General features: G+C 41.9%; 2 protein-coding genes across 3 annotated transcripts; both read left to right on the forward strand.

The window, feature by feature from the left end:
• The first annotated feature begins 9958 nt into the window (after positions 1 to 9958).
• On the forward strand, positions 9959 to 14793 carry LOC121620584 (taste receptor type 1 member 3). The gene is made up of 8 exons (XM_041956691.1): positions 9959 to 10161; positions 10291 to 10591; positions 10953 to 11309; positions 11435 to 11842; positions 11964 to 12167; positions 12259 to 12379; positions 13466 to 13836; positions 13918 to 14793. The coding sequence occupies exons 1-8, from the start codon at positions 9959 to 9961 to the stop codon at positions 14509 to 14511; spliced, it is 2559 nt and encodes an 852-aa protein (XP_041812625.1). The 3' UTR covers positions 14512 to 14793.
• A 647-nt stretch (positions 14794 to 15440) lies between these two features.
• Positions 15441 to 21748, forward strand: odad1 (outer dynein arm docking complex subunit 1). Of its 2 annotated transcripts, none has more exons than XM_041959361.1 (15): positions 15441 to 15612; positions 16396 to 16479; positions 16568 to 16667; positions 16760 to 16949; positions 17051 to 17176; positions 17318 to 17431; positions 17531 to 17598; positions 17703 to 17890; positions 18868 to 19002; positions 19291 to 19373; positions 19691 to 19859; positions 20362 to 20525; positions 20622 to 20725; positions 20816 to 20906; positions 21004 to 21748. In XM_041959361.1, the coding sequence occupies exons 2-15, from the start codon at positions 16413 to 16415 to the stop codon at positions 21106 to 21108; spliced, it is 1704 nt and encodes a 567-aa protein (XP_041815295.1). In that variant the 5' UTR covers positions 15441 to 15612; positions 16396 to 16412; the 3' UTR covers positions 21109 to 21748. The 2 variants fall into 2 exon arrangements, with proteins under 2 accessions (XP_041815295.1, XP_041815303.1); XM_041959369.1 differs by having other exon boundaries at positions 16571 to 16667.
• The last annotated feature ends 1814 nt before the right edge of the window (positions 21749 to 23562 follow it).

Genomic DNA, 23562 nt, shown 5'->3' on the forward strand with positions numbered 1-23562 from the left:
ACTGTTCCAAGGAGGTTAAAAAAATCAGTTATTGCAGGTTTAAATATAACTGTTCCAATGGCCAGAGAAGTTAATTGAAAGGAGTTTAGATGTACTGTAAAGTCATCTATTTTGATACAGTAAACAAACCACCTGGAAATCTTTCCTCCTTCTTGACACAATAAATCCTCCAATTTTTTAACCTTTTTTCCCCTAATCCCCGACTCTCAGTCATTTCTCCCTCCTTCCACTCACCCACATGGCTGCCCTTGGGCTGGCAGCACTAAAAATAATTGAAATAGTGATACACTGTTAAGCAGCCTTAATGAGCAGCTGGAAACTGCAGAGGTTCTGCCTTCATCTGCAACTCATCAGCGATGGCTGGAAAATATGGGCCAGTGATGGAGTGATAACAGTGATGTGAGGGCTGCTCTCGATGAGTTTGCGGCTTTGCTTGCTAATGAGCAGGTAACCAGCGGCCAGTGTTTCCACTCATGTTACAAAACAATGCTGTTTCCATCTGAAAAAAAGAGAGGCTGGCAAAAGTCCAAATAAATGACATGCATCTTTTTTTAATTTGGAGAGAAACATGCAACGATAACTCTTCGGCTTCTAATTAGTTAGCATTGGTAGGCAGTATATAAACATTTACTGCATGGTTTATAACACTCTACTATACAGATCCCCCTAAATCCTACACACTGGATCTTTAATAGTGCTTACAAAGGCTAAAGAGTGGGGTCTAAAGTAGTTAACCATGCAACGTATCTGAAAGTATGTATTTCATCTTGCCTAATGAAATTACTGTAAAGTGTAGGTAAGGAAGTATTCTAGGCTTGTCTCTTCAGGTGCTGCTTATGATAGTGGATTTGTTTAACAGAGAAAAATGGTTAAATTGATCTAAATCCCTCTCTTTACCAAGGAAATGCCGCTTAAAGCACATGCCCTGCCTTACTCACTTAGCAATGATGAAATATATGAAAACATGTCTTTATGTTTGTGGTGTGAAGCATGAAAGGACTATGGCTGGAGGACAGATTCAAGTTACCTGAAATGACTGGGCATGTGGCTACATGGGGCAGCTCCTAACCTGTGCTGAGGAGGACAGACATCCTGAGGGCTAGACTCTGGCAGCTGCTATGTTTCTAAAAACAGGCAACCCACCCACCCCAAACCCCTTCCTCCTCCTCCTCCTCCTCTGTTCTTCATAGCAGATGCTGATCTCTGTCTGTCTTCAGAGGGAAGTAATTACTGAGTCAGAGGGAAAGACGCACCTCCTTTTAATAAACCCACATCAAATCATCCGATGACTGACAGCCTCAGCGCGTGACTCACATGCTGGTCGGAAACGGAGAGTGAAAAGGTTGAACAATGACAAAGAGAAAACTGAATTAAAGGTCTTAGGAGAGGCAGAGTCATGCAGTCAGGACAGAGCTCCAGGCACCAGACATCCATAGCTTTCATCCCCCTTCATTTCTCCCCTCATAAACAGCATATCCCTCCTCTGCTTGAGCAGCGTAACCTCTCTTACTGCCTCTCTCTCTCTCTCCTCTCTCTCCATCTGTCCGACAGTATGACTCTCACCCCCTGTCCTATGTGAGTTCAGGCTCTTACATAAGGTTGACCTGGTAAAATTCCACAACGCTCGCTTGCTCCCTGCTCCTCTAACTTCCAAGCGTTTCACCCCGTAGCGACAACAATTTGTTACTGTTCGGATCCAGCCGCCCACTCATAGGATGTTTTTCCAGCTGCTCACAAACAGGCTACCTCACTTGAAATGAGGCTTGAATGGAAGGGGATGCTTTACTTTTAAGAGAGTCCATCATGTGAAAACACTGTGTCATTGTTGTGAGTGGTCTCGCCTCCCGCTTTGGAGCGTCTCCTGAAGCTACTCATGTGAGCTGGGAGGCCGCCACTCATTTGAAGGACATGAAACAGCACTTTTATTTATAGGGAATTTCCAATTATGCCAGGCTAAATATGCACACAGCGAGCATCTGATGCTGCATTTGATATGACAGTACTATCTTTACTTATTTTACTATGTCTAGTTTGTCGTTTTAAAAATGAAGATCTTTTTAGGTTGCTGTACAAATTTTACAAAATTTTGTATTGTGTGCAGCTGTAATAAAAAAGGTTACAAAAGTTATAGTCTAAATTAATTTAAAAATTAAACCTGTAATTACAGATGTTTTTCACCACTTTGAAGCCACCGGAAACAAGTTATGAACACACAACATTGACAAATTGTCGCCTTTCAATAAAATGACAAACTTGTTAGCAAACAGTTGCTTATTTACACATCCAGCAGTGAAGGAGAAATATGATCATTTATTTGAAGTCAGGGTTGGCCACTTGATGAATATAAGACCAATATTAACTCTCTTGTTGCCCTGTTTTTGGCCTCCACCAGCTCTTGCAGATAATATCTGGCTCCTGAGCTGCTAAATGCTCCACTCTCTTCACCAGATAGTCCCTAACCTTGTCTGCCTGCTGTTTGGTGCTAAGCAGGTAATGTGCAGTCCGCTTTTAGACCTTCATTGCTGCAAAACAACACCATGGACCGGGCAGCCAAACAATGAGCTGAATCTCACTATAAAACTCCATAAAGCCGAACAGAGCTGCAGATTCAGATGATGATTCCTTTTGCATGGTCACATTGTTTTCATGGTCATGTTTCGTGTCATTTGATGCACAATTATGATAAAAAAAAAGGTTGTGTTTGAACATTTTTAGCCTCATTTTACCACCATTGCACCACCCTGAACTGCTACACAGTTTCGATTTTACCTTTACTTTAGAAAATGGCTCACATCACCAGTTCCAGCTGGTAAAAACCACAGCAGGAGAGCAGACTAACTCAGAGATCACAGATAACTCGCCTGATGAGTCACAGACCGGAGGATGGCAGATGAGACCTATCAGTTAGCTTTGGGATGTAACATGACACCACCGCACAGGCAAGGGCGCGCGCACACACACACACACACACAAACACACACACACACACAAACAGACAGTCTAACAGGGCAGATATAAAAGTCAATATATTGAATCCTTGCTGCTCATGTTCATTTCAAATCTGTAGATCTGCAAAGTGCAGCATCAATAAAATGGATCAGTTACACACATCCTGGCTGATGCAATCCACAAACAGACTGTGTTGTCCGGAGATACTGAAGAGCAGAAGGAAAAAAACAGAAATGAGTGATGTCTGCCAAGCTCTATAGATGTTGTTTTTCTAAGCATCATATCTGAATATCATATCATCACATATGAATATGCAGCCGATGACCAAATGACGCCAATGGTGTGCATGTACGTGCAGGATAACAAAAGCTTACTTTTTCTATTTAACATGTACTGTGTAGGGTAAGTGCATATATTCAGCAATACTAGCTCTGTGCAGGTCTGACTTTGGTTGTATAACACAAATTGTCAGAATCTCCAGTTTACAAAGCCGTGACAACGTGGATCTCCAAACACTGTGCATTTGCACAAACTGAAAGATAACCAAATCAATCGTCAGTGATGTCTGAAATTCAAGGTCCTTGGTCATTCTTTCATTGACTCTTCCGCCACCTCCAACGTTCTGCCCTCACAGTCCGACTGAATCACGTAACACCATGACACTTAAAATAGGAACTCTACTTTTTGCGTGACAACTGTGCCAGTCAGCTGTTCGCCAATCCCTTTTCATTTCATTCCGTAACACTGAACAAGCTTCCAGAACAAGGTGAAACACTTTTCTCTTCCTCGCTCAGATTATCCAACAAGCTCATAAAATTCCTACTGCTTCAAGCCCACGGGCTGCAGTGAGTCAGTCATTCACTGCTATGAAAGTAGCAGCCTGGCAGAGATGAAGCCAAACACTCTTGTCCCTGATTTGAACTGTACATGATAAGTTCCTTTCCCCCCTGACCTGCACAATAGTCAATCCAGTGTGCAAACATCATTGTTCTACTCCTTGGACAGTGCTTACACTGTTCTGAGAATCGGGTTAATTTGTAGGTACTTTCTGTTGAATTTTATCGTAGTTTTCTCATTGCTGTGTTCAGTAAAATGCTAAACGCAGCCATGAATAAACCTCCACAGAGAAGTATGATACATGCAAGCATTGGCAGATGAAGTGAAACAAAGATAGTCTACTGACTGCAGGTACAATAGAAAAATGCAAAATCATGTATTCCATTGTTTATATATCCCTGCACATGTGAATGTATGTACAAATACGAGTTGCAACACACTTGTGAACCTCATACACACACACACACGCAGGCTGATGACACGAAGAAGAACAAGTTTTACTGCTGGAAGGGGGGGAGGATGGATCCTTTATTTAACCCTTCAAGGTGAGGTTAAAAAAAACATCCCCATAATGAATGAATTCAGGCTGTGATAGCACACACAAACTTTCTGCATGATGTTGTAAACTGAGCATGTTACACCACCACTGCTGGTTCAACCCTGACCAGCCGCCCCCGCCGTTGCACAACAGGATCTCGTCGTTCCCACATTTTCCCCAGCATCATTGCCACAGCGCTGATCAGGACAGATGGTCTCATGTCCAGCAGCACAGTTTAGTATTCTGGTGCCTGGCTGTGTGGACTCGCTGGCTGGCTGTCCTCACTCTGCACAGAGGGGCTGGCTAATAATTTGTCAGCCCCTGTGGGGTATGAGGCCGGCATGTCAACAACGGGCCCAGTGTTTCTCAGGCCAGCGATCGAGATTAGAGAGCGAGGCTGATCTGGCCCCTCTGCAGGCAAAGGGGGGGTGAGGGGCAAAAGGAAGCAAGTGAGAGAGGGTGGTATTCCTGGGTCTCTCTCACGGAGGGAATGTTGCCCAGACTGTGTATTCCAAAAGTCACGGGTATTTAGGACTGACAGAAGGGGCACTAGTGGCATATTATGTTTGCCAGCCACAGTACATTAACACAAAGGCACAAAGCAGCCTAATGTGAAACATCTATTTCTTCACATCAGGACGCATGCATGATGTTCCCTTAATGGCTCCCGTAATGCAAAGGACGTCTATGTTTTCTCAGTCAGAGAGATGTTGTGCAACAATGTTCCCTCCTTTACAGGTCAAAAGGCTAACCCGTGGAAATCTACAGACAAACAGGGGGAGCGTGGTTTCAGGCTTACAGAACAAAACATGTTTCTTCCGATTCTTAATGAATCAAAACATTAGGACCAAGAAAATCACTTCAGCATTTACGCAGGTTGACTCCCCTCTGTTATCAGTTGTTCAAACAGCCCTGTGCTACACAATATACCTGCTGCCCACACAGCTGCAGGAAGCTCCACCTTCCCTCCATCACCAGCAACACAATATGCGTCGTGTGTTCTCACCTAAGGCCCCCAGCTCCGCATAACATAAATATCCCCATTTTGTATGCACAAGAGACGAGCCAGATTTCAAACAGCCCAGCAGGCAAGGCAGACAGTGCGAGGCCAATCGGTGAATACATAAGGCACACACATCTGACATCTAGTGGCTGAGTTGTGTAAATGTTCACACTCAGGAAGTGGAAGACTCAATGCATCAGGATTAGCATAGACTGCGCAGACAGGATCAGGACAATAAATGTGCAGTACAACTGTGCAACAGCTGTATGAAGCCTTTTGTGGCTCTAGTTGGAGAGGTGCAAGTCTGACAAATTGCCTAAAATTAAGTCACTTGAGTCAGTGTTGGTTGGTGTTGACAACTACAAGTTAAAAACATTTGCAAAGAATCTGTGTGGGGGTGTAACTCTGCAGCTCACTCCTCATCTCTGCTTGAGGCTAGTGGCTCGAGGCTACATTAGCTGTTACGAATATAACACACCCAAATCTCAGACCAAACTGTCTGTGGTCAAGTTACATTGTGGGTAATGTAGGCGCCAGATTTTTACAAGGAAGAATTGTGTGGGATAAAAAGATGACATTTCTGGTTCTGCTGCATTGACTTTGATCCTTTTTTAAACCGCCCATTGTGAGTCCAACAGTGTTGTAGAAGTGCAACGTCAAATCGGTGGAATACTCTTTAAATCGATTGAAGGAGAAAATTATGAGCAGATTAAGCGCTAATGAAAATAAAAAAAATTATTTGCAGTCTAAATTTGCCACAATAGGCCCTCCATCCTTAAACCCTCGATTTTGACATATAAAAAAAAAGTCATTTCCCCCCCAAAAAAAATCCTTTACCAGGGAAAAAAGGATGAAACCTCAGTAGGAGCTACAGAGGAAAAATCCCTCCTCCATGACGGACAGACATGCAATAGATGTGTGTACAGAATAGACTGAAATAACAACAGTAAAATGACAATATGGCAAATCAGACTGACAATGGTATCTAGCAGTCCAGACACTTTTGGTTTTACTTTCTCCACAGAACACACCGTTCACGGTTTTCATGGAGATTACTTTTGAGTAGAAGGTAGTCTGAATGAAAACAGTTCACAGCTAAATCTGTGGATTAAGCAGAGCAACTGGGACACTGCTTCTGAAATAAAAGGTGTAAATAGGTGCTGTAAAGTTCCATTCACCTCCTTTGTATTGTGATTGAAGCAGAAATCAATATTCAACCAATCTCACAAAACCCAGACAAATAAAACTGTATGGTATTTTTTGAAATGACCCTGCAATCTGAGGTTTAACAAGCATCCACCCTAGTGAAGACACATCTGTACTACAAGTTTATTATCAAGGATTGAGTGTTCTGAACAACCCAGATGCAGGTAATTTTTATGACCGTCATGTGTCCTATGCAGTAATGATAGTGATTTTCCATGTGCCAGTTAAATGTTTCATCAGGCCACTGAGAAATTCTTTAATACCGGGAAACAAAGTAGAGAATGTGCTTGCATGCGTGTGATGCTGGCACAGACCATCAATGAAAGTTTTCCGTAGCCACAACGCACAAGCAGGCAAAAGGTGAATTCACGCTTGAGAAAGAAAGCTGCTCAAACATAAACAAGATGTTAATCTGAATCCACCGTCTGCACACAGGAGCGGTGCAGAAACACCAAGCCCACACTAATCCCACACAAGATCCAGACAAGCAAGCGGAATGAAATGTCTCTGCAAATAAGGTGATCCTGACTATTCACAGAGAGGATAAGACCTTGAGCACCAGCTTGTGATAGAAGAATGAACTGTAGGTGGAACGATCAGACGGGCTGTACTAAAGGAAAACACAGAGTTTCATCACCGGCCTTCTTACGTCAAGATGACTGAGAAGATAGGCAACAGAATACCTCCTTTATGTCCCTGAACAAACCCTTCCTGTAACTGATATGTCCTCAAATCAGGCTCGTTCGTCACAAAAGATTAGTGTTCACGAAAAAATGGTAAGAAGAACAAGAACAAGTTGCAGTCCCATAAAATAAAGAGAACCTGCAGCAGGTACACGAAAGGTTTATTAAAAACTTAGGGGAAAAAAATTAGTGGAAGCTTGACTCTAAGTTGTTCTGTAATTATACAACATGCAGTAATCAATGAATAAAAACTATTTTTTAAAAAATTTAGATAACACTATATTAAGTTACACATACTCACCACTGACTAGCTGCTTATTAGCCTGCATTTCAGTAGCCTATCAGATCAATTAGCCAATGTAAAGCACTTATTAATGCCTTATTCTGCATGACTATATTCTACAACCTCTAGGCAATTCACTAAGAGTTTTCCCTCAATAACCTCCTAATTACTGTTTATTGATAGTAAGTATTTTGCATGAATTACAATCTTAATAACCTAACCTTTAAATACCCTAATACCCAGAATAAAGCATTCATTAATACATGCTTCATAATGACTAATAAAGCCGCCAATATGCTACTAATATGCATGCTCATGAAAAAATCGTGGATATGTGTACACCTTAAGTGGTTGTACATTTCAGTAACAGTGTAAGGCGGTCACGGCAATTGCCTTACGCTGCCGTTTTCTCTGCCCGGTTTAGCAACTAATTCTTCACCTGTTAATCAAATGAGAATCATGTGCTCAAATGTAATTTAAAGTTCTTGTACCGGCGCGGGTAAAATAAGAAACCACTCCCTCCATCGACTCTGGCTTTGTATGAAGCCGAGTATGCAGGCATCAAAGAGAGGTACTCAGGAGGTGGACTGGCAAAACCAGACTCCTCCTTGTAGCAAAACTGTATGAATCAGTTTCCCATTTGTTTCTGTTTTTACTGTTCTGTTTGTTCTGTCTGCTGATTTGAGCTGCAATGAAGTCATTTAACTGAAGGGTTCTGTGACATTTCTCCTATATCCTTATGTCTGTGACATGTGCACTACGCTGATGCTTCGTTACTTTAGTGTAATAGACAATAGGCTGGCAAAATTTGTGCAAATCAAATGCTGCCCAAAAACAATGGTTTTATTTAGCGTCACACTAAGCCTTTGTTTGAGAGCAGATTCCTCAGATATATAACAGGATTTGCATTACAGAAAGGTGAACTAATGTTATCCCACAGAGAGAATTTCTGCTTGTTATGAAAAATTCTTATGACCTATTTGACAAACGTGCAATGACAGACTCTAAGAAGTGTTTGGTTAACATGACAAATAGTTTATTGGAATATAGAAAAGTAATGTAAAGAGCTTACAGTGGAAACAGTTGCAAAATGTATTCTGTACATGCCTCAAGACCATGACCCTCCATGCAAAAAATTATATCATTTAAATTACTTACTAATTACTAATTAACAGTGATAATTTAACTGTGTATTAATTCAGAAGAATGCAGTTAACATCTATGGAGAGCAGGGTAGAAACTGGGTAGGAAAGTTGTTTGCAAAGATTGGTAGAAGGCAGAATAGGGGTTCGGCTGTGAAAACTGGTGTTTTCATGTTTGCCTGGATTCACATTGGTTTTGCCTGGGTGCTCAAGTTTCCTCCCACAGTGGTGCATGTCAGGTGAACAGGAGGCTTTTACACTATCCCAGATATTCAGCCTGTTTCTCTGCCTTCAGTCAAGCTTATCCCTTTCCAGTTGTGTGTGTCACACACTATTTCAAACACAGTATTTTGCTCAGACCAATTGAAATAGCTTATTTCTACTGTAGGTTTATGCAAATACCTTGGGAGGGAATACGTCAGTTTGCTTGTATGGATGCCAAACATCCAGCGTTAGTTTTGCATGCAAATGTACATGCAAAGCTAACACTGAGGTGAATGCAAAACATGACAACAAGAAAATGACAACATTAAAAAAAATGGTCTTTACGTAGGCGGCATTATGAGCATTATGATACTAATTGCTGGTTTCCATAACGGCACACTAGTTGCAGCGACAGGGTTAGTGGAGTGTAAATTGTCACTAAAACGACACGAGGTGCTAACATTTTGCAAAGTGATAAATGTGAGGTTTCACTGTGATAACAACTCAAAACAGCAAAGCGGCGTTTAGTGTGTGCTTACTCTTCGATTCTCTTTGGTGTAGTTACACCAAAGAGAATCGAAGAGTAAACCACAGGCAAATGTCAGGAAAATGGTCCGGAAAGATCAAACCCACTTGCATAACAAACACACACACACACACACACACACACACACACACACACACACTGAACACAGAGAGTCTTTCTTTCTTACATGCAATTCTGTCAAATAAGATGCCACCATTCACATTCAGATTTAAATTCATTTAGGCAAAATCACAATAATAGTGCAAATAACACTACAGCAGTTGCTTTTTTTTGATAATAACAGTAGAAAATGTTTTCATTATAAAAGCTAAGGCGTGCTGGTCTTACATTTCGTGTCCATGTATACCACAAATGTAAATGTTGGCTAATTTAATATGCACCATTTCACATGATTTGCAGTTACTGCCATGTAACACGTTCAGGTGGACGAGGAGAGGAGGGGCCAGCCACACCAATTCCCTTTGGGGCTTTCAGGTGAGTTTGCATATAACAATATTTCCTGATGCACTGGCACATACGCACACTGTCCTCATTACTCGAGCATCTATCTCTGGCTTATCTGCATCATGGCTGTACCTGTCATTCTGCTGGTTCTGTGCTGGCCATTCAGACTGAGCTGCAGTGCGAGTACACCTGGATGGTTCCACAATATTTCCACCAATCTCTTCAATTTGTCTGGGGATGTTACGCTCGGAGGGCTCTTTCCCATTAACCAGCTCACCAGCAACCTCAGCCAGAGGAGGGAGCCTGACAACATCAGCTGTGAAAGGTAACGGGTTATGGAAAATAGAACTTGGGGGGAAATAATGACCTGTTATTTGAGATTCTGCACCGTTATGTATTCTTAACCTGACTAACGAGGCCTCTCCATTGTTTCTTTCTGCCTGTGGTCCCACAGTATAAATGAGCGTGGACTTGGCCTCGCTCTCGTTATGAAATATGCAGTGGATGAGATCAATGCAAAACAAATTCTGCTCCCAGGCGTCAAGTTGGGTTATGAAATCTATGACACATGCACACAATCTGCAGTCGTTGTGAAGCCTGCCATCTCCTTTCTCACTGCAAAATCAAACAGAGTGCTAACTGCGCAGTGTAATTACACCAACTATGAAACCAGCATATCAGCCGTGATTGGTCCGTATACCTCGGAAATGGTGTCAGTCATAGGAAAACTCCTGGGATTCTTTCTGGTGCCACAGGTTTGGTCTAGTCATATGTACACACATTCTCTGCCTGGATTGATTTGTAATTTCCTCAAAAAATATTCCTGATGTTGAAAACAAAATAAAAGTAAAGCTAAATATTTGCCTCTTGTGTCCCATAAGAAGTTGAGGCAATGTGTTGTCTTATATAAAAAAATGTGTATTCAAGGAAACTATTCTTTCGTTCATTCATTATTATCAATGGCTAATTGTTTTGGCTTTTACAATTTGTACAATATAATTACACAGAAGTCCAAATTATGCTGCAACCTCAGCAAATGTCATGTCATGTCAGGGCTGCAACATCAGTGTGGTAAAATTCAAAACTGGTATAATCTCAATAATCTTCTCACTTCAGATTAGCTTCGGTGCCACCAGCGACAAATTCAGTGACAAACTTCTCTACCCGTCATTCTTCCGTACGGTGCCCAGTGACAAATGGCAGGTGGAAGTCATCGTGCTTCTGCTGTTGGAGTTTAAATGGAACTGGGTGGTGGTGGTGGGCAGTGAAGAGGAGTATGGTCAACGAGGCGTGCAGGAATTCTCCAAATTAGCAGAAAATAAGTCTGTCTGTGTGGCCTACCAGGGGCTGATCCCAGTCTACACTGACCCCGAACCAGCGGTCAAAACCATCATCGACAATATCAACGAAACCAACGTCGGAGTGGTGGTGGTCTTTTCTCTCCCAGAGCAAGCTGAGGTCTTTTTTAGAGAGGTTAGTGAAGCAGACAATTATGAAATGTGGGACAGCACTTTAGACAAGTATTACATGAGCAGGACATGTTATTGGTTGATAATCTGTTGAATTGAGCGCCACTCATCCAATACAATCTACTGCAGGTCATCAGGAGGAATGTAACAGGCGTGTGGATAGCCACCACCAGCTGGGCAATCCATAACGCAGTGACTTCTCTCCCCAATATTGAAAAAATCGGAACAGTCATTGCCTTCACTGATAATTTGCAGACCCTGAGTCAGCTCACCGCCTACACAGAGGAGCTCTTCATTAAACTGAGCGAGGAGAGGGCAAATAAGTCCCCCCCAGCGGCCACTTCTGACAGTCCCTGCCCACAATGCTGGAACTTGTCACCTGCTAATATCAGCTTGGTGACAGACCCTGCAGTGCAGCGCACAGCCTTCAGTGTGTATGCTGCCGTCTACAGTGTGGCACAGGCACTGCATAACCTGCTGGGATGCAATTCAACTGCCTGTAAGATGGGACCTGAAACCAAAATCTACCCATGGAAGGTGATTTTTATTTATTTATTTATTTTTTGTTGGGGGTCTGTTATATTGCAGAAGATTTGTAATTAATGCCATGTTTTAACAACACTGAAAAATAAATAATGATTAAACTCTTCTTTTACAGCTGTTGGAGGTTTTAAAGAATACATCTGTAGACATAAATGGCACACATTTCATATATGACAGTAATGGCAACCCAAACATAGGATACAATTTGGTTCAGTGGGTCTGGAAAGACTCTAATTTAGAATTCACGAATGTTGGAAACTTTTTTGAAACATTGGTGATCAACAAGTCCCTCTTCCAATGGCACACTGAAAACTCAGAGGTAATTTCAGCAATTTATCGGAAAATTGATGTGATGAAATGTTGCATTTTTTACCGTAACAATCCTCACCGTCATGCCACAACCTTTGCAGGTCCCCGTGTCCACCTGCTCAGCAGATTGTAAGACAGGCCAGGTCCGCCGAGTCAAAGGTTTCCACTCCTGCTGTTTCGATTGTATTGACTGTTTGCCAGGCACCTACCAGAAAAATAAAGGTAATGTTGTCCAAACATCTCTCAAACACAAGGAGTAGTGCAACATTTTGGGAAGTACGCTTATTCACTTTATTTTAGTTAAATAAGGGGATTAATACCACTGTCACGTCTTTATGGTAGATGCAAGGCCGCAGCCAGCAGCTGCTTATCTTAGCTTAGTATTAATACTGTTAAACAAAACAGGCTCTGTCCAAATGTAACAAAATCTGCCTACCAGTCAGCAGCATAGGATTGGGGGGGGTTACAAGACCCAGGTCTTGTGTTGTTGACCCTCTTTGTAAGGAGAAGTGCTTTTATAAAAATATATAACTATTACTTTAATGGTGATACAATCAAACCATGCATCACTAGCAGTCATGGTTTGATTATATTCGTAGATGCTGTGTGCTTGTTAAGGCTCGAGCAATATCTTTTTTTGTTATATTTTTGAAATCCTCTTCACATCCCAGCAACAAGCAGTAAATCAAATGCTCTGACAACAATAAAATTAAAAAGAAAAACCCTGTATTCTTGGCTGTTGCAGGCCTTGCGTAAGCACATCCAATCATTTCATTCAGCCCAAACAAAATGACTGGATGGCCCACCTGTCTGTCTACCTGTGTACCTGTCTACGCATGCGCACTCATTGTGCATGACTGAAGCAGACATATTGCTAAAGCTATAGTGAGCTAGGCGCACAAGTGCAGCCAAAATTTCCCTGTGCTAACAAGCTAGCTTGACAGCTTTGAGTACTAACAATAGGCATGTCCATTGTCTACGTTCAGTATGATAATGAAAGGGAAATTGTTACATTCTGAGGTATTTTGACATGCGCCAGTTGGATATGGTTAGCGATGATGCACTGTGCGCCTGTATGCGGCCCCTGAGCTGACAGATTCTCGTTCAGCAGCTAACCCAGCAGCCTCTCCCCAATGCTGTCTCGTCCTCCAGCAGTAATCAGGCAGTGTGTGTTCATGTGTTTTGGGATAGTGGGTTTGGAGGGAGGCATTAAGGGATTAAATCTAGTTTACTGTTGCTGTCTTTTCCAACATTACCAGCTCCAGTTTTGATGAAGCCAAATTTCCTGTTGTGCTTTCTCACTCATAGAGGACATTCAGTGCAGTAAGTGCCCTGAGGGTCAATGGTCTGTGATCCGCAGCACTGTTTGCACTAATCCCACCTTTGACATTTTGTCATGGGACACACCTGAAGCTCTGGAAATGATGCTGGCCGGGGTGCTGCTGCTGGTATGTCAGGGGTCAGTGGGTGTTGTGTTCCTGATGCACCGGGGGACCCTTTTGGTAAAGGCCTCAGGGGGAGCCCTGAGTTTTGTGGCTCTGGTAAGTCTGATGGGAGCTTGCACCAGCCTGCTGCTCTTCCTGGGGGAGCCAGGGAACGTGGTGTGTCGTCTTCAGCTGCCCCTCACCTCCATTTTCCAAACAGTGGCCCTCTCCATTATCACATCCATCTCACTACAGGTGAGGAATGACAGGTAAAATGCATTACTGTATTGTAGAGTGCACATTGTAATCAGGCTGCAAACTCCTCTTTTCAAACAGATAGTCTATGTGTCAGAGTTCCCAAAGATGGCCGCCTCTCACCTGCATGTATTAAGAGGCCCTGGAAGCTGGCTGTTTCTGCTCGTCTGCTGTGCTGTGCAGGCTGGTATCTGTGGCTGGTTTGTTCAAGAAGGGCCCTCGCTGTCTGAACACATGGCAACTATGAAAATAAACTTTGTGAGAGCATTTCTGTCATGTCCAGTGTTACCCTTGTCCGGATTTGCTTTAATGCAAGGTTTCAACGGCGCAATGGCCCTCATATCATTCATGTGCACCTTCATGGCAGTAAAGCCTCTTCATCAGTACAACCTTGCGAGGGACATCACCTTTTCCTCGCTGATCTACTGTGTGATTTGGGTGACCTTTATTCCGATCTACATAGGCTTGGATGACAAGTACAGGTCTATTGTCCACATTTGCTTTGTGCTGATAAGCAACTTCGGACTGGTGGCAGCCTACTACTTCCCAAAATGCTACTTGCTGTTGAGAAGACCTGAGCTCAATACAGCAGACCACTTCTGTACCTTCCTAGAGGGGGTCCCACCAACACCAGCTCAGAAAGAACCAGAGACACAGACCGAATCAGAGCAATAAACCAAAGTGCAGTTTTATGTATAAAAACTCAAAGTATGTAAGAATCACATATTGTGTAAAATTTACATTTGCATGCTTTGAATGTGAACAAATAATGTTTGTGAATTTAACTAACTTGTGCCTGCAGTACAGGCTGTAAAACATACCGTACATTTGGTATAATAAGTTGACTTGTAATGTAATATGAAGCAATAATCATGGAAAACACAAGCTCATGTACAAAAACACAGGGACAGTACATTATACAACTTAAATGTACATTTTCTATATTTGCATTATGATAAACAGACCACAGTAGGCTGATTTTGTAATTTATTTTTATACTACACCCATTTTCTTATGTGATATTGCTAACACACAACATACATGACAATAAAGGGCCAAAAACAGAAGAATCTGTTTCTTTGTATTATTTTTGTATCCCATGTTTGCATTCAGCAAGACACTGCTTATACAGCTTATACCCTTTCAGATCCTTTAGGTAAATAAGTTAAAAGTAGCAAGTAAGTACTGTATTCAAAATGCACTTAAGTTTATAGAGTAAAAGCACTCTTGCCTTTGTCATTGTTGTGTAACTTTTTATTGACATTTTTATAATTTAACATCATGGTTAAGTAAAGGTGGAGCTAATCGTAACTACAAATACTGTTTGCGGTTTAAGCAATGAAATGAAGCGCTGAAAATCGTGCGCCACATCGCACAAACACAGTTTATTCACAGTTGGTCATTTTCTTCACGCACCTTGTCGCTGATGGTCTCAACGTCCTCCAGCCAAGGCAGCCGAGCGCCCTCTTGTCGCCGATGAGTCCACTGTCGGCCACATAGTTGCAGCCCTCCTGTCAGACAGCTCCACCCCTCAGGTTGCGTGTGTATGCATCCATAAATCCCTTTGACGTTATGACAGACAGACTGGAGCCACAATCAAGCTCATAACCGCCACTAAACAACATGGCCGTAAAAGCTATTACTGCCTGAGAGACCGAACTCAGGGACTGCAACTACCGTCTTCCATAGCAACGGTTGCTAACAACCCAGGCTGCTGCGAGTCTGCTGGAGACCCGGGTGGTGACGCTGGGTTTTTATTTTCTAAACTTATAGTTGGTGAGTTAAATTCTTATTTATACTAAACAGTAGACGCTTTTCGATACCTTTCAAATGTTACCTAACTCTATCCAAGCTACATAAATCAAGTCTTCCATAGCAGGTAGTAAAAACCATGGCAACGTTGTTTGGTTTAGCTAGCTAGGTGCTATTGTGGGTAGTTTTGCTCTGACTTGTCCCAGAGTATATGTTGCCTTGGATTAATTGCTGTGATAGATTAGTTTAAGTCTTAATTTAATATCTAGGTTTGATGTGTATTGTTCAATGCAAAACTTGATGTTCTTTATTATTTTTATATGCAATACCACACAAAATGCAACAATCAAATGACAAAAACTATGCACTACTTTTAAACATGTTTTTCTTTTTAAGTAAACATAGGAGACATGATGAGAAGATGAATACGTCTACAGAATTCAGACAAAATCACATAAGCTTCCACTTCAAAACCAACATAAGGGAAAAAATTGATTATTTTCCTTTCTTAAGTCTTATTCAAATGATCTAATATGCAGATAAGATACCAATAAAATGCTGCTTCCAGGAGATCACTGGAAAAGATCAATTATAAATAACATAAATTCCAATCAGTCATGTTGATACGGCACTAAAGTATTGAATTTTGAATCTTGAATATTCAGCTATCAATCTAGGTTTGAAAGCTGAATGTGAGACTAAATATCCAGGCTTGATTTAACTTAATGGTCAGAGGTCAATGATATTTCCACTCGAAGAAGTTCAGCATTTTCAGATAACATCACTTTACTTTTCATTCTTATCCAGTAAAGCTAAGTGTAACCATGCCTCGAGGAAGATCGGCCACAAGTGCCCACTCAGACAGCAGTGAGCTGGATGCTGATGGTACAGGTAAAGTTGTTATTGTTGAATAGTAGACATTTATGCTTTCTATGTTGAATGAATGAAACATCTGCAATGTGCGTGTGATGTTTTTAAGCAGAATCAGAGATAGCCAAACTGCAGAGACAGTTCAGGATCATGGAAGGAGATCGGCAGGCCTACAACCTTCAGGCCCGGGAGCAGATCCGCAAACAACAGTGAATAACAGCCACACTTACATCACATTTTCAGCAGTGTGTTTTTTTTACTTTTATTTGCCTGATCGGCTGTTTATGTGATGTGGATGAAGGCAGGAGATAGAGAAGCTGCTGAAGGAGCAGGACGAGCTGCATCGAAACCTCGGTGCCTGTAAGAGCTTTTCACGGCAGCACCAGGACAGTCAGGACACCCAGAATCTTCGTGGTCTGCTAGAGCAGAGAGACATGCTAGAGGAGGAGCTGGAGAAAGAGAAGCAGTGTCAAAAGCAGATAGAGAAAGAGGTAAATTAATGTATATGATACTAATTCTAGTGTCATTTCATGTTTACTGATATTTTTGGTCACAAATCACAGTTCATGTCATGCGTCTGTAATGTGGGCAGATCACAAACATCCAGTTGAAGCTGGCAGAGCTGAGAAAAGGGGAGGTCAGTACCAGTGTTACACATAGGTCTGAGGTACGGCGGACTCAGAAGGCCATACGCACTTTGGAATACAAACTGGACAGAGTGAGTACCACAAGCTACCAAGAAAACAGACATAAAGTTGTTCTTTGTTCGTCTATTGTACACGTTTTCACAAGTGTATATGTTCATATATCATTGTATTATATTATTTAAAGCTTTTCCTATATTCCGATTCCTGTCCAGGCCTTGACTTGCTTCAATGAGCAACTGACCAAAAACAGCCACCTGAGAGAGGAGTTGCAGACTCTTCATATTGAGCGTGTCCGTTTCCAGCAACTACAAAACAGGCTGGACAAGGTCAGAGGTCACACCATGGATCATTCAGGGACAAGGCACCAAACAAGTTTTAACTTTTTCTGTTTAGCGTCCATGTTATTTCATTCTTGTGTGTTGTAGGAACTGCACGATGTCCGCAAGAAGATCGGGGAAATTGTCAACCTGTCCACTGCAGCTTACAATGCCAGGTTAGATTTGATACAGTTGCATAATGTAGTAAAAATCAGCGCTGTGACATACCCCTCATGATCTTGGTTGTTGAAAATCTCACGTATAAAGCTTTCTACTTCAGGGTGGAAGCTCAGTCCAAGATGACCATGATGAGGGAGAAGGCAGTGAAGGACCTTGCCCAGTACAATGGCGAGATGAAGGAACTGGAAAGGGTTATTACACATGAGTGTACCCTGAAAGAGTTCATGACCACCAAGTGCAGCGAGAGGAGCGGGCAGGATGATGGCCATGAGATGGGACACAGGCAGTGTAAGCCGCAGCCATTGTGTTGTAGCTAATATTGCTGCTTTGACACAGTAATAATCATTATGATTGCAAAAGTGTTACTGACCCTGTCAGCGATGATAATAACGCTGGCAGTGATTACTCAATGTTCATTCAGTCCAGTTATTAGCTTGTGCTTTATGAGTGCACAGGCACAGTCTCCTACAATATATCACATGAGCACAAGCTAGAGAGACGAATCACATCTGGTCCACATACACACACAAGGTTCTTATAAAATGATTTTGACACAGTGGGAAAAAAGCCCACTGTATCCACACTGAGAATGTTTTTTGGGGATAATGGTGTATTTCCTGCTTCTGAACTGAGCCTTCTGCAAAAATAAAAGTACTCATTTAAGTGTTAACATTAAGAGCAGCACTGAGCCTTCAGCATTTGTTTCCCATTCCCTGTTTGTGCCAAACTATATAATAGCAAACACTTAAGCTTTGTCTTGTTTAGGTTTAGTTTTATACTGGGATGCACACCTCATATGTCAAGGGATGAAGGTCTTTTATTAACGCAGGGTATACAAATAAGTATTTAAAAAAAACACAATGTACAGATATTTATATAGACCGACACCTGTAAACCCATGAAGTAATAATTATATATTTTTAATTTGCATATGGAGGAATACAAAAAAACAGCACTTAAAAACACATCCAAAGATGTGTCAGTAATGTTTCTTTTATTGACTGGTTTATAGGAAGATGTGTGGATGAGTAAGTGTGTCATTACCACACATTCAATCAATGGAACAAACAATTAGTAGAAAGAAAAGAGTGTCATGTTGGCGTAGAAACCAATAAGAGTACAGTACAGTCAGTCTTGCCAGTCCTTGAACACTGTGACAGAAATAAGAGGATCCTTTTAACAGTGTTTGTCAGTTTGTTTCAGGTAACAACAGCGCTGCTGTTACAAAATACTGGTTTGACGGTAATGGTGCCTGTTTGTCCCAGTCTCAGAGCTGAAGGAGCAGAGGAGGATGGACTCTGGGGAAGAGCCTCTGGATGCTCTTGAGGAGGTGTTTGAGAGGATCCAGACTGTAACAGGGGAGGACAACCTGGACATGCTGGTCATCAGGTTCATCCAGGGTAAGTCTGCCCAACCCAACACGACTGTTCCATACTCACCCATACACAAAGGCAATGCTTCTTACAGTCTTTTTGGCTCTGGAACCCATCTTTAGATCTGTTCAGGATTCACAAAAGTATATCTTATTTGTATTTTTGTATTTGATTTATAGACAATGGTACCATAATTACAACCATCTCTTTCTCTATGTTTCTCTACCATTGAAGGAACACTTAAGGTCCCACTTTGGCAATAAGTTTAAAAGATTTAAATGTATCTCAATGCTGTCTTTCTATGTCGCTGTGCAGTTGAAGACCGGAACTTTGCTCTCTTCAATTTTGTAAATGAGCAAAACAATGAGGCCGAGGCACTGCGGGATCAGATCAGCCAGGTGAGAACGTTTCCTCCATTTGACTCTGCCCGTGGACTCATCATTCATTTCTTCCATTTATAATTTTACAAAATGTGCTTATATTCTTATTCAGTGCAACAGTGGAATGGGCTTAGTTCCTCATTCACAAAGATAATAAGCAACCAGTCACTTCAAAGGATGGGGTCGTCACGTTCTCACAGAATTCTATTAGGTTTTAGCAAATTAAATGAAAGCCAAAGAGGTAATTTCTGACAGCAGTTAGAGCAAGTGAAAGGGAGAATTTAGTTTGTTAGTTCATATTAATAATCTGTATTTATCTGTCTGTGAATCTGCAGATACAAGCAGAGATTGAGCAGTTTCGAGTAGCAGGTTTGCAACAGGAGCAGGATCATCACTCTTTGCTGACAGAGATTGATAAGCGACAAAAGGAAAGCGAGTCCCAAGCTGAAGACTATGAAAAACAAGCCAGCAACATAAGCAAAATCCTGGATGAGGTTAAAACAGGTTTGGGAACTATTTATTTTACGGGTCCGTACTTTATAATTTCCTCAGAAGTTTCCTAGAAAAACATAATTTAGTAGAAATTATTGGAGAAATAGAGACATTGTTTGGTTAGTGTAATTCCAATTAACCAGTAGCACAACTTGTGTCTTTTTGTCAGTGCACAGCAGGTCAGACGGAAAATGTGAAATTTGTCTACAGACAAGGATACAGTTCAACACTTATCAAGAGTCGACAGTGTTCAGAGCATTTTTTTCAAGGAAAACCTTTTTTCCCTTGAAATTAGTGCCAAGTTGTTTTTCCAGGAAACGTCCCGTGACATAATCAGGAAATTACAGACCTTTAAAAGACAGATTTTTCTGAAATACATGAGTGTCTGCATACATACATGTCTAGTGAGTACAAGTAAAAAAAACATTCTGCAGGTTTGGCTGGATATTTATAACACAGAAGAACACACAGACAGCTCTAGGAGCTCCTGACACTCGTTCTTTCCGTCTCACAGGAATGAACAGCATCTTCTCTAAAATGGAGTGCGACCGCTCTGTGGTAGAGGATATACTGGGCTCCTCTACAGGGATCAGCGAGAACAACATCATATCCTATCTGGGTCTGGTGGAACAGAAGACCAACAAGCTGCTCACCATACAAGCTTTCCTCAATTCTAAAGTAACCCATCAGCCTGTGGTTCTGAAATACAAACTTCTCCTACATACATACCTATGGTTGTTTATATAGTAGCTTCTTTTCTTCCTCTTCTCACAGGATCTGGAAAAGGACTACAATCCAAAAGACCTGCCTAAATTTCTTTTAGGTCAAAATCCAGAACTGCTTCAGCAGAATATCAACATCCAATCTGTAATCAACAGGTGGGCCTCCTATCTGTCCATTTTGATACATCTATTCACACAGTTAAACACTTGAGGCTGATGAGCGTGTCTGTTGGTTGGACTTCTCAGTGTGGATTATGATGGAGAAGAGTCTCCTGTCACTGACGAGGAAGAACGGCCACTTTCGCAAGAGGAACTTCGCAAAAGAATAATGAAAGGGGTCAGTGCAACAGCTCTCCAGTTGAGTGATTATTTACGGTTTACGTCATTATCAGTAAGTGCTTGGTTTATTTGATTTTCTTGGGTCTGATTTATAGGTTCTGCAGAAAGACAGCTCTGTCCGGCACGCATCAACCAAAGCCTCAAAGATCAGCCAGCAGCTTGATGGCAGACGGCGCTCCCTGGAAGGTGCACTGATCTGACACATTGACTTAATCAGTGTAGGTAATGCACACATACGAAAAATGGGATCCTCATCCGCATCATCTGCAGTTAAAGGGCCTGCTGTCATTGTTTAATGTAATAAAGATCAATAGAGGCCATGACCGCTGATGGAACCAGCTAGATTGGACTTTTTGAAATGTTGCAGCTTGTACACGTAAACATTTAAAGCTTAATTATGTTCTGTGTACATCGCCTTTTATGATGAATCATTGACATGGCCTGTATATTATATTTTGGTGTGATTTGTTTAGTTGTAACTAATTAGGTTTGGAACTATAAAGATGCTTTTTCAGACTCTGGTAACCAGCTGTCCTTTTGATGTGTGACTTGCCATCTGGCTTTGACTATACAATCTGGTCTTGGTACAGCCCTCCCTCGCTGGCAGCATTTCATTACATGATACTTGCTGCTATGCTCAAAAGGAAAGGTTGGGGGCAGCAGAACCTTTTGTAATTGTAATTGGCATGCTGAGACCTTGATTCTGTTTCCAAAAAAGAGGTGAGGAGCCTTCAACGCTACACTGGACACACTGATTTTCAATTTTTGTTGGTGGAATAATTACAATTTTTCCCATTTGTTTTGGTGAAACACACTCATTTGTTTGGGTTTTTGTCATAAAATCTGTCATTATTTAAATAAACTGCCCTCTATTACCTTTCCATGAAATGAGTTCTCTGTTCATACACCACAATAATCAACATCAGTCCTTATATATGCTTAGTTACTCCTGCTTAGCACAGGCATACCAGGAACATATTCCCATGTGTACCAGTGGGTCCTTTTTTTCTCGAACAGTCAGTGTAGCTTGCAACGTGCAAGGAGAGAAAACTTAACTTTGATCCTTTAGGAGTTTCAAATGTCATCCAAACATCCTGGAGCGAGTCTGTGTTGGGGCAAAGATGGCAGTCACTGCTGCAGAGAGCAACTTCCTCCGTACCACAGAGAAAGTCAGGATGGAACTTATTTTAAGAGGCATATTTATACTCACAGCTCAGGGAAACAATTCACAAAGGCTGCTTCTATATTTAGGTTTTAAAGCCCCCTATGATGCCATCATACTTTTTTTTATTATGGGCTGTACAAGGAAAGGAGCTGATTTGACATGAGTGTACCTGCCAAAACAAGGAAGAGACATATTTAGGTCATTATGTTAATTATATATCTTGTGTGGTTTGAATTAGCTTATCTGTTGAAAGCTATTTTTTCCATTTAGGTTTAGACATCACCGCTTTCAGGAAGTGAAACTGCTACTCTGTAAACATTTGTGACTGATCGACCAATGACTTGGTTTGCTCGAGATAATCCCCCTTGCAGTCTCAACTGTGTGGCTATGAAAACAGATTATCAGAGATAAAAGGGCGCTGTGGAAAAGCAGAGGGGTGGCGGTGGTGGGAGATGAGATGGAGGAGGCTGCTTTCTTTGAAATTCTACTCTCACTTAGCCCCCTCCACTCCCAGCAAATTCTCTGTGCACACGGCTCTCTGCATTGCCATAGAAACCTTCCTTTTAATCACAACAGAAACCTCATTTCCTGCTCCTGACAAAGAGTCCTCATTGCCTGTGGAGACCGCCTGCATCAGCCATTTCCAAGGCCCACCTCCTTCTGCAGGCTGTACCTACCAGCAGCAGCACCCCTCCACTCCATATAAGCACATTTTCCACCTTTTCTCCTCCTCTAGCTCAACAGTTTCCCCATTCTGTAGCACACCTTCAGCTTCACGCCTCCTTTGCGCTTGTCATTTTAGCCCTTCTTTTCTTTCTTTTGTGCACACTGCAGGCGGTTGACATTGTTTATGTTGTTCAGCTCATCTTAATTAAGAAGTAATAATCCAAACAGAGACACCCAACTGTACAAACAAAAACGTGCAAGCACAGGTAGCATTTCTCCACATTCTTCTCTGGGAACTACATGCATGTGTGTGGCCTACTCATCTGTTCTTCGTCAAACTGTTGGACAGCCCGTGTCCTGTTATACCAGTCTTTCTCTCGGCCTCTCCAAAAACTAATATTCGAGTCCGTTATTGTTTCAGGCAACCAGCAGCTTATTTTGTATTGCAAAGTTCTTCTCAACTTTCATCTCACTATGGGCAAACTTCTCAGTAAAATGCTGTCTACTTCCTGTAACGGGTCTTGTTCTGCTTTGGGAACAAACTCTGTTAGCTCTTGTAAAATGCTTGTTCCCTTTATCTCAACTCAAGACTGTTATCTGGAAAACACCCCTGTCCCCTGTCTCCCGCTCTGTCCTCCCCTCTCTCTCTATTCCTCTCTCTCTTGTTTGTTTATTTGGGAATAGTGCCAGGTATTTCCCCAGTCAGTCTGCCTGCACCCACCAGAATACCCCCCCCACCCCCCAAGCCACCCCCACCAACACTTACACCCTCCTGCCCACATCCCACCCTCCCATGAGTGTTGCTAAGCAACCGCCCGCCATG

The sequence above is a fragment of the Chelmon rostratus genome, chromosome 2, assembly GCF_017976325.1.
Source record: "Chelmon rostratus isolate fCheRos1 chromosome 2, fCheRos1.pri, whole genome shotgun sequence".
In the NCBI taxonomy this organism is placed as follows: Eukaryota; Metazoa; Chordata; class Actinopteri; order Chaetodontiformes; family Chaetodontidae; genus Chelmon; species Chelmon rostratus.

Excerpts from the sequence above, each read along its gene's own strand:
- LOC121620584 (XM_041956691.1), top strand. The coding sequence starts at position 9,959 with ATGGCTGTACCTGTCATTCTGCTGGTTCTGTGCTGGCCATTCAGACTG. Across the intron at positions 12,380-13,465 it reads CACCTACCAGAAAAATAAAG|AGGACATTCAGTGCAGTAAG; the intron begins GTAATGTTGTCC and ends TCTCACTCATAG. Across the intron at positions 13,837-13,917 it reads TCACATCCATCTCACTACAG|ATAGTCTATGTGTCAGAGTT; the intron begins GTGAGGAATGAC and ends CTTTTCAAACAG.
- odad1 (XM_041959361.1), top strand. The coding sequence starts at position 16,413 with ATGCCTCGAGGAAGATCGGCCACAAGTGCCCACTCAGACAGCAGTGAG. Across the intron at positions 19,003-19,290 it reads GGTCATCAGGTTCATCCAGG|TTGAAGACCGGAACTTTGCT; the intron begins GTAAGTCTGCCC and ends GTCGCTGTGCAG. Across the intron at positions 20,726-20,815 it reads ATCCAATCTGTAATCAACAG|TGTGGATTATGATGGAGAAG; the intron begins GTGGGCCTCCTA and ends TGGACTTCTCAG.